We start from the raw sequence: 11,137 nt of genomic DNA, 5'->3' as shown, positions 1-11,137 counted from the left end.
CCACATTTCAGGCTTCAAACATAAAGATATAAAACTGTATTTTTTTGTGAAGAATCAACAACAAGTGGGACATAATCATGAAGTGGAACGACATTTATTGGATATTTCAAACTTTTTTAACAAATCAAAAACTGAAAAATTGGGCGTGCAAAATTATTCAGCCCCCTTAAGTTAATACCCTGTAGCGTCACCTTTTGCTGCGATTACAGCTGTAAGTCGCTTGGGGTATGTCTCTATCAGTTTTGCACATCGAGAGACTGACATTTTTTCCCATTCCTCCTTGCAAAACAGCTCGAGCTCAGTGAGGTTGGATGGAGAGAATTTGTGAACAGCAGTTTTCAGTTCTTTCCACAGATTCTCGATTGGATTCAGGTCTGGACTTTGACTTGGCCATTCTAACACCTGGATATGTTTATTTTTGAACCATTCCATTGTAGATTTTGCTTTATGTTTTGGATCATTGTCTTGTTGGAAGACAAATCTCCGCCCCAGTATCAGGTCTTTTGCAGACTCCATCAGGTTTTCTTCCAGAATGGTCCTGTATTTGGCTCCATCCATCTTCCCATCAATTTTAACCATCTTCCCTGTCCCTGCTGAAGAAAAGCAGGCCCAAACCATGATGCTGCCACCACCATGTTTGACAGTGGGTATGGTGTGTTCAGGGTGATGAGTTGTGTTGCTTTTACGCCAAACATAACGTTTTGCATTGTTGCCAAAAAGTTCAATTTTGGTTTCATCTGACCAGAGCACCTTCTTCCACATGTTTGGTGTGTCTCCCAGGTGGCTTGTGGCAAACTTTAAACAACACTTTTTATGGATATCTTTAAGAAATGGCTTTCTTCTTGCCACTCTTCCATAAAGGCCAGATTTGTGCAATATACGACTGATTGTTGTCCTATGGACAGAGTCTCCCACCTCAGCTGTAGATCTCTGCAGTTCATGCAGAGTGATCATGGGCCTCTTGGCTGCATCTCTGATCAGTCTTCTCCTTGTATGAGCTGAAAGTTTAGAGGGGCGGCCAGGTCTTGGTAGATTTGCAGTGGTCTGATACTCCTTCCATTTCAATATTATCGCTTGCACAGTGCTCCTTGGGATGTTTAAAGCTTGGGAAATCTTTTTGTATCCAAATCCGGCTTTAAACTTCTTCACAACAGTATCTCGGACCTGCCTGGTGTGTTCCTTGTTCTTCATGATGCTCTCTGCGCTTTTAACGGACCTCTGAGACTATCACAGTGCAGGTGCATTTATACGGAGACTTGATTACACACAGGTGGATTGTATTTATCATCATTAGTCATTTAGGTCAACATTGGATCATTCAGAGATCCTCACTGAACTTCTGGAGAGAGTTTGCTGCACTGAAAGTAAAGGGGCTGAATAATTTTGCACGCCCAATTTTTCAGTTTATGATTTGTTAAAAAAGTTTGAAATATCCAATAAATGTCGTTCCACTTCATGACTGTGTCCCACTTGTTGTTGATTCTTCACAAAAAAATACAGTTTTATATCTTTATGTTTGAAGCCTGAAATGTGGCAAAAGGTCGCAAAGTTCAAGGGGGCCGAATACTTTCGCAAGGCACTGTAGATAGATAGATAGATAGATAGATAGATAGATAGATAGATAGATAGATAGATAGATAGATAGATAGATAGATAGATAGATAGATATACAGCACCAGTCAACAGTTTGGACACACCTACTCAATCCAGGTTTTTCTTTACTTTGACTATTTTCTACATTGTACAGGAATAGTGAAGACATCACAACTATGAAATAACACATATTGACTCATGTAGTAACCAAAAAAGTGTTAAACCAATCAAAATGTATTTATATTTTAGATTGTTCAAAGTAACCACCCTTTGCCTTGTTGACAGCTTTGCAAACTCTAGGCATTATCTCAACCAGCTTCATGAGGTTGTCACCTGGAATGCATTTCAATTAACAGGTGTGTCTTGTTAAAGTGAATTTGTGTAATTTCTTTCCTTCTTAATTAGTTTGAGCCAATCAGTTGTGTTGTGACAGGGTAGGGGTGGTATACAGAAGATAGCCCTATTTGGTAAAAGTAACAGTCCATCATTACTTTAAGACATGAAGGTCAGTCAATATGGAACATTTCAAGACTTTGAAAGTTTTTTCAAGTGCAGTCGCAAAAACCATCAAGCGCTATGATGAAACTGACTCTCATGAGGACCGCCACAGGAAAGGAAAACCCAGAGTTACCTCTGAATGAGGATAAGTTCATTAGAGGTACAAGCCTCAGAAATTGCAACCCAAATATATGCTTCACAGAGTTCAAGTAACAGACACATCTCAACATCAACTGTTCAGAGGAGACTGTGTGAATCAGGCCTTCATGGTCAAATTGCTGCAAAGAAACCACTACTAAAGGACACCAATAATAAGACGAGATTTGCTTGGGCCAAGAAACACGATCAATGGACATTAGACCGGTGGATATCTGTTATTTGGTCTGATGCGTCCAAATTTGAGATTTTTGGTTCCAACCGCCATGTCTTTGTGAGACTCAAGAGTAGGTGAACGGATGATCTCCACATGTGTGGTTCCCCCTGTGAAGCATGGAGGAGGAGATGTGATGGTGTGTGGGTGCTTTGCTGGTGACACTGTCTGTTATTTGTTTAGAATTCAAGGCACTCTTAACCAGCATGGCTACCACAGCATTTTGTAGCAATACGCCATCCCATCTGGGGGCGGCAGGTAGCCTAGTGGTTAGAGCGTTGGACTTGTAACCCGAAAGGTTGCAAGATCGCAATACCCGAGCTGACATGGTAAAACAAAAACTGTCACTCTGCCCCTGAACAAGGCAGTTAATCCACTGTTCCTAGGCTGTCATTGAAAATAAGAATTTGTTCTTAACTGACTTGCCTAGTTAAATAAAATAAAAATAAAAAATCTGGTTTGCGCTTCGTGGGAATATCATTGTTTTTCAACAGGACAAAGACCCAACACACCTCCAGGCTGTGTAAGGGATATTTGACCAAGAAGGAGAGTGTAGGAGCGCTGCATCAGATGACCTGGCCTCCACAATCACCTGACCTCAACCCAATTGAGATGGTTTGGGATGAGTTGGACTGCAGAGTGAAGGAAAAGCAGCCAACAAGTGTTCAGCATATGTGGGAACTCCTTCAAGACTGTTGGAAAAGCATTCCAGGTGAAGCTGGTTGAGAGAATGCCAAGAGTGTGCAAAGCTGTCATCAAGGCAAAGGGTGTCTACTTTGAAGAATCCAAAATATAAAATATGTTTTGATTTGTTTAAATATAATTTTGTTATTTCAGTACATGATTCCATATGTGTTATTTCATAGTTTTGATGTCTTCACTATTATTCTATAATGTATAAAATAGTAAAAATAAAGAAAAACCCTTGAATGAGAGTAGGTGTGTCAAAACATTTGACTGGTACTGTGTATATTTATATTTTTTCAGATCTTTTCCTTCATTATTTTCCCCTAACCCTACCACCCCTCCCCTAATTGGGGTAAACGAATGGATAACAACACTTAGGCTTCTACATAATATAGTCCCATCCTTCAGCTAACCTCAACCCTTCCCAGTTACTGTATCTCAGAAGACCATCCAGTTTTTATTTCTATTTGCCATATATTTTCACAAAAGTTCTGAACCTTTCTACAGAGCTGGAATGGTTGTATCCTCCATACATATAACATTCTATTGGTTGCAAGAATTTTGTATAAGCATTTAAATAGAAACATTTTAAGTTTTAAATCTGCCATTGTTTTGTGTATGAGCTCATAAACCATGTGCCATGAAATCGGTACATCGAAAATCTCTTCCCAACTCTTTTGCTATCTATATGGCACAGCTGTCAATTTTTTGGACCTTAAATGAAACTGGTATACTTTTTCATCACAATTTTTTAAAACCAATTTTGGTCTTTAATGCAGGGCCGACAGACAAGTTCCTTACTTTGCCTCTTCCATTTTTGCGGTAATGTTGTAGTTAATTTGGTTGTAATTTTGGGTAGAGCAGACGTTTCCATATATTTTTGATAGCTGTATGTGTGACCTAACTCCACCAGTCCTATTTATGATATCATTTACAAAGATGATATCCTTGTTAAGCATTTTTTACCCAAATAATGTTTTTTTTTAATCAATTGGAATATTTGAGTTGAACCACAATATTTGTTGTATTATTTGTTATGTGTTTCAACTGAAATTGCAACAATTCAACTGAAATTGCAACCAACTTTCTATGGCTAGTAAAAATAGCGATATTTTAGAGATGATTTAATTTTCAAATAAGCGAAAGTGAGAGGTTCTAGTCTGAATAAAGAGAAAAAGGCCGTTCTTGATCAAGGGACATTTTTACTAATCTGCTAGGGAACCCGTTTGGATTTAAGTATAACTTTTGTATGACTGAAGCCTTTAGTGAGGTCTAATGCTTTATGATCTAATCATTTCTGCCTTCCAAATTCATATTCATCATATAAACAAGCCCTTTTCATTTTGTCTGGCTTGCCGTTCCAAATTAAATGGAATATCTTTTGCTCATATAATTTAAAAAGCAGGTCGCTAGGTGTAGACAAGGCCATAAGCAAATAAGTAAACTGTAATATGACTAAAGAGTTAATCAGGTTGATTTTTCCACAAATATACAGGTATTTTACTTTCCATGCTAGCAAGATCGTATTTATTGCTTCCATTCTATTATAATGTATCGTAGGGAGATCTTTTCTTTCTTTCAGGATATGAATACTGAGTATGTCCACATCCCCGTCAGACCATTTTAATGGTTAACTAGACAGTAATGTAAAAGTTTAAAAATTAATTCATTCGTAATTCATAATATAGTAAGTACACTTATCATAATTTGGTTTTAATCCAGAGAGGTTAGAAAAAGTATCTAGATCCTGTATGAGGCTGTGTGGGGATTCTAATTGTGGATTTAAAAGAAAACATGAATCATCAGCGTACAATGACACCTTTTTTTTAAGCCCTAGATTTCTAGCACTTTACATTATTGTTAGAGCTGATTTTAATAGCATTTCTATGGCCGTAATAAATAGATATCCCGATAGCGGACAAGCTTGTTTTACTTGAGATTCTCCTAAATTGAAATATTCCAAGCATTTATAAATGAATCAAATTAATCATACTTTGTCAAAAGCCTTTTCAAAGTCAGCTATGAATACCTGGCCTGATTTCACAGATTTGCCATAGTGGTCTATTGTTTCCAGTACTTGTCTTATATTATCCTCAATGTATCGTCCACGTAAAAAACCTGTCTGATTAGGATGAATTATATCCGACAATACCTTTTGAATTCTATGCGCTATACATTTTGCCAGAATTTTGGCATCACACCATTGAAGTGTAAGGGGCCTCCAATGAAATGGACTGGATCTTTATAGGTACCACTGTGGTCCTGTTTCAGTATTAATGAAATGATACCTTTTTGTTAAGTATCTGATAATCTACCATTTTTATAGCAGTGGTTAAAACATGCTAATAACGTTCCTATATGCCATCCAGCCTGGAGTTTTCCTGGCTATAATTGCATCAAGAAGTTCCTCCTCTGTAATTTGGCCTTCACATGAGTCTTTCTGTACAATTAATTTCGGTTAGTGGAGATGCAGGAGACTGAAACGGAAACATATGCTTAAAGTACTTTGCTTCCTATTTCAAAATATAGTTTGGTGAATCATGTGTAAGAAGTTTCAGGAAATAATTTTTGGTAGCATTTCTATGTTGGAGAATAAAAAAGAATTTGTTACTTTTTTCCTCGTATTCCATCCAGTTGGATTGATTTTTTACAATATATTACACTGGATCTTTCTTGAATAAGTTCCTCCATTTCTTTTTGTTTTTCCTCTAACTTATTCTGTGTCTCTATGATACAGTTTTTATTACTATCTAACTCTACTGTTACTCCTTCTATTTCCTTTGTTAATATGGACTCTTTTGACCTAAATGTCTTTTGTTCTATTGATGAGTACTGAATTGCATGGCCTCTAAAGGCACGTTTAAAAGTGCCCCATACAATAAGGGCATCTGCTGTACTTGTGTTATATCTGAAAAAGTCCGTTATAAATGATTCTGTCCTAGTTAAAAACAAGTTATCATCCAATAGGCTTTGATTACATTTCCAATATCCTGTCCCATGTGGAGTAATGTATATGTAATGTATATGACAATTATTTGATGGTCCTACCACATTCTGTCCCCTATCAACACTTTTTCAACTTTTGGTCCCAGCGAGAATGACATAAGAAAGTAGTCAAAACGCCAAGCTTGACTGAGCCTCCTCCATGTACAGTGCCTTGCGAAAGTATTCGGCCCCCTTGAACTTTGCGACCTTTTGCCACATTTCAGGCTTCAAACATAAAGATATAAAACTGTATTTTTTTGTGAAGAATCAACAACAAGTGGGACACAATCATGAAGTGGAACAACATTTATTGGATATTTCAAACTTTTTTAACAAATCAAAAACTGAAAAATTGGGCGTGCAAAATTATTCAGCCCCTTTACTTTCAGTGCAGCAAACTCTCTCCAGAAGTTCAGTGAGGATCTCTGAATGATCCAATGTTGACCTAAATGACTAATGATGATAAATACAATCCACCTGTGTGTAATCAAGTCTCCGTATAAATGCACCTGCACTGTGATAGTCTCAGAGGTCCGTTAAAAGCGCAGAGAGCATCATGAAGAACAAGGAACACACCAGGCAGGTCCGAGATACTGTTGTGAAGAAGTTTAAAGCTGGATTTGGATACAAAAGCTTTAAACATCCCAAGGAGCACTGTGCAAGCGATAATATAATATTGAAATGGAAGGAGTATCAGACCACTGCAAATCAACCAAGACCTGGCCGTCCCTCTAAACTTTCAGCTCATACAAGGAGAAGACTGATCAGAGATGCAGCCAAGAGGCCCATGATCACTCTGGATGAACTGCAGAGATCTACAGCTGAGGTGGGAGACTCTGTCCATAGGACAACAATCAGTCGTATATTGCACAAATCTGGCCTTTATGGAAGAGTGGCAAGAAGAAAGCCATTTCTTAAAGATATCCATAAAAAGTGTAGTTTAAAGTTTGCCACAAGCCACCTGGGAGACACACCAAACATGTGGAAGAAGGTGCTCTGGTCAGATGAAACCAAAATTGAACTTTTTGGCAACAATGCAAAACGTTATGTTTGGCGTAAAAGCAACACAGCTGAACACACCATCCCCACTGTCAAACATGGTGGTGGCAGCATCATGGTTTGGGCCTGCTTTTCTTCAGCAGGGACAGGGAAGATGGTTAAAATTGATGGGAAGATGGATGGAGCCAAATACAGGACCATTCTGGAAGAAAACCTGATGGAGTCTGCAAAAGACCTGAGACTGGGACGGAGATTTGTCTTCCAACAAGACAATGATCCAAAACATAAAGCAAAATCTACAATGGAATGGTTCAAAAATAAACATATCCAGGTGTTAGAATGGCCAAGTCAAAGTCCAGACCTGAATCCAATCGAGAATCTTTGGAAAGAACTGAAAACTGCTGTTCACAAATGCTCTCCATCCAACCTCACTGAGCTCGAGCTGTTTTGCAAGGAGGAATAGGAAAATATTTCAGTCTCTCGATGTGCAAAACTGATAGAGACATACCCCAAGCAACTTACAGCTGTAATCGCAGCAAAAGGTGGCGCTACAAAGTATTAACTTAAGGGGGCTGAATAATTTTGCACGCCCAATTTTTCAGTTTTTGATTTGTTAAAAAAGTTTGAAATATCCAATAAATGTCGTTCCACTTCATGATTGTGTCCCACTTGTTGTTGATTCTTCACAAAAAAATACAGTTTTATATCTTTATGTTTGAAGCCTGAAATGTGGCAAAAGGTTGCAAAGTTCAAGGGGGCCGAATACTTTTGCAAGGCACTGTATATCTCACTAGGTCAGGACATTTAAGCCTCCTCCATGTATATCTCACTAGGTCAGGACATTTAAGCCTCCTCCATGTATATCTCACTAGGTCAGGACATTTAAGCCTCCTCCATGTATATCTCACTAGGTCAGGACATTTAAGCCTCCTCCATGTATATCTCACTAGGTCAGGACATTTAAGCCTCCTCCATGTATATCTCACTAGGTCAGGACATTTAAGCCTCCTCCATGTATATCTCACTAGGTCAGGACATTTAAGCCTCCTCCATGTATATCTCACTAGGTCAGGACATTTAAGCCTCCTCCATGTATATCTCACTAGGTCAGGACATTTAAGCCTACGCCATGTATATCTCACTAGGTCAGGACATTTAAGCTTCCTCCATGTATATCTCACTAGGTCAGGACATTTAAGCCTCCTCCATGTATATCTCACTAGGTCAGGACATTTAAGCCTCCTCCATGTATATCTCACTAGGTCAGGACATTTAAGCCTCCATATATCCACTTATTCCAATATATCCATGACAGTCATGGTTTCCTTAAGTGCCTGAGGGTGATAGTTTGTAGTGTGATTTCCTTTACGGTCCATTGAGGTATTTAAAACGTATTATAATCTCCCACCATAATAATAGTCTTGTATTGCTTGTAGCTTGATAAATTATTATATCTATTTTCAAAGAAGCGTGGATCATCATTATTTGGTATTGTATATTAATGAGCCAAATCTGTTTATGGTCCAATAACCATTTTTAAATAGTCCATCTATTTTACAGATCTGTTTGGACAATTTGCACATTCGGATCAAAATGATTGTTAATTAACATCATCGCTCTCTTTCTCTCTCTCTCTCTTTCTCTCTCTCTCTCGTTCTCTCTCTTTCTCTCTCTCTCTCTCTCTCTCTCTCTCTCTCTCTCTCTCTCTCTCTCTCTGTGTAACTGTTTCTCTGTACGTAGGCCTGGGTAAATCTCAAATAGATATGCTGTTGTTGTGTTATAGTTGTGACAGAATCACAAGATCAATGTCCTATATTCCCTTTCTCTGTGTTTTTCCCCCATCATGAGTTGATTTGACATTCATCCTCTTTCTCTCTGTAGGGAAGCATTGTGTAATAGCTACAGTATGTGTTAAATTAGCCATATGTGTGATATACGCACATTTATAGTCACATCATCTTCATTCCCCCTCTCTTTCCATTGCAGAAAAGTCGGTACGAGACGTATATCAACCTGCTCCAGGCCAAGATGAGGGCAGAGACAGACGACCTGGAGAAGATAGAGGCTAGTGTGATGAGCGGGATTGGGGAGGGCCGAGGGGGGTGTGAGGGATACCTCCGGAAGACCCAGTCCTCTCCTTCCATCAGCCAGCACAGTCTCAACGGCAGGGCCTCTGGACGCACTGCCCCGGGCCAGCGGAGTTGAGAGGAGACCCCCCTTAAAAACGTCATCATGCACCCCCGTGTAACTGTCCTCTGAGCCAAAGGACTCACCCCCCTAAATGCCTAAGCACTGGACTCATATCCAACCAACTCCCCAAATCCTCCCTCCTTCCTATTTCATTTTCCAGTAAAGCGGTAATAATTGTTCCAGCTATACAATATTACTGGTGTTATTTAACCAACAGCTAATTGTCTCTGGCAGTGCTTATATGAACACTTATAACAGAGAACATGACGATGTGGAAAAAAGGATGAAAGAGGAGAGAGGACTTACCTGCATAAAGGAAGTGACATCATAAGGAAGGGTGGAGTGTTTTAGTTTGAGGAGGTGGATGGTGGATTTCAGGGTGGAGGGGCACAGTAGCATCAATTAGTCTCTCTCACCTGAGCCTTCAACAGGTTTCTCTGGACCATATAGAGCATGGAGACTCAGTGTATCTGAACAGGCCTACTGAGCAGGCCTATGTAACACACCTACTGTATGAGAGCCTTATGATGATGAACAACACTTACTCAGACTCTCAGAACTGTTATGATGATCAACTCCTTGCTGTGTAGACTATTTATTATTAATACGTATTTATTTATTGTAGATTTCTTATTCCACTTGAACCTGAGCTTCATATATGATAACAGACTGAATGAAAACACTGTGCCATGTTGTATAACCCTTAGTTCTATGTTACTGTCTGGACACTTGTATTGCTGTCACGCTGAGTGGAAGTTGGGATGGAGGAATTTGACTGAGTATGAGGAGTAACGGTTGAAGGAAAAAAGTGAGATGTCTTGTTGAATTGAACATTTTTGATTAAGTAGTGTGTGTGTGTGTGTGTGTGTGTGTGTGTGTGTGTGTGTGTGTGTGTGTGTGTGTGTGTGTGTGTGTGTGTGTGTGTGTGTGTGTGTGTGTGTGTGTGTGTGTGTGTGTGTGTGTGTGTGTGTGTGTGTGTGGCCAGTGGACGTGGGGTTCAGGGTTAAGGGAAGCAGATCTAACGTTAAAAGATCTGTGTTCTGTGTTGTTATTCTTTGATGCAGAAGAAGAGAAGACATCTCTCCCTGAGTTGGAGCTAGCTCATCTTCCTATCATATCATCATCAGAGTGCAGATAAAACAATAAAAGACTGAAAGACAAAGCAGCAGGACTGCACAGGCTGAGCAGCAGAGGAAGTAGCAGAAGTGGTGAGCACCAGAGGAAGTAGAGGAAGTGGTGAGCAGCAGAGGAAGTAGAGAAAGTGGTAAGCAGAAGAGGAAGTTTATGAAGTGATTAGCAGCAGAGGAAGTAGCAGAAGTGGTGAGCACCAGAGGAAGTAGAGAAAGTGGTAAGTAGAAGAGGAAGTTTATGAAGTGATTAGCAGCAGAGGAAGTAGCAGAAGTGGTGAGCACCAGAGGAAGTAGAGAAAGTGGTTAGCAGCAGAAGAAGTAGAGGAAGTGCTGAGCAGCAGAGGTAGAGGAAGTGGTGAGCACCAGAGGAAGTAGAGGAAGTGGTGAGCAGCAGGGAAAGTAGATGAAGTGCTAAGCAGCAGGGAAAGTAGATGAAGTGGTAAGCAGCAGGGAAAGTAGATGAAGTGGTAAGCAGCAGAGTAAGTAGATAAATTGCTGAGCAGAAGAGGAAGTAGATGAAGTGATTAGCAGCAGAGAAAGTAGAGAAAGTGGTGAGCAGAAGAGGAAGTAGATGAAGTGATTAGCAGCAGAGAAAGTAGAGAAAGTGGTGAGCAGAAGAGGAAGTAAAGAAAGTGGTAAGCAGCAGAGGAAGTTTATGAAGTGATTAGCAGCAGAGGAAGTAGAG

General features: G+C 39.6%; 1 protein-coding gene across 1 annotated transcript in view; it reads left to right on the top strand.

Moving 5' to 3' along the window:
* LOC139390629 (PH and SEC7 domain-containing protein 2-like) overlaps positions 1-10,241 on the top strand; it is a 61,890-nt gene extending 51,649 nt beyond the window's left edge. Inside the window, exon 16 of the mRNA XM_071137878.1 lies at positions 9,119-10,241. Coding sequence (XP_070993979.1) covers positions 9,119-9,337 — 219 coding nt within the window. The 3' untranslated portion in view covers positions 9,338-10,241. The remainder of the gene's footprint in view (positions 1-9,118) is intronic.
* The last annotated feature ends 896 nt before the right edge of the window (positions 10,242-11,137 follow it).

Source organism: Oncorhynchus clarkii, chromosome 31, assembly GCF_045791955.1.
Source record: "Oncorhynchus clarkii lewisi isolate Uvic-CL-2024 chromosome 31, UVic_Ocla_1.0, whole genome shotgun sequence".
Taxonomy (NCBI): Eukaryota; Metazoa; Chordata; class Actinopteri; order Salmoniformes; family Salmonidae; genus Oncorhynchus; species Oncorhynchus clarkii.
Note: the sequence above shows the minus strand (reverse complement) of the source record. Positions and strands in the feature narration are given on the sequence as shown.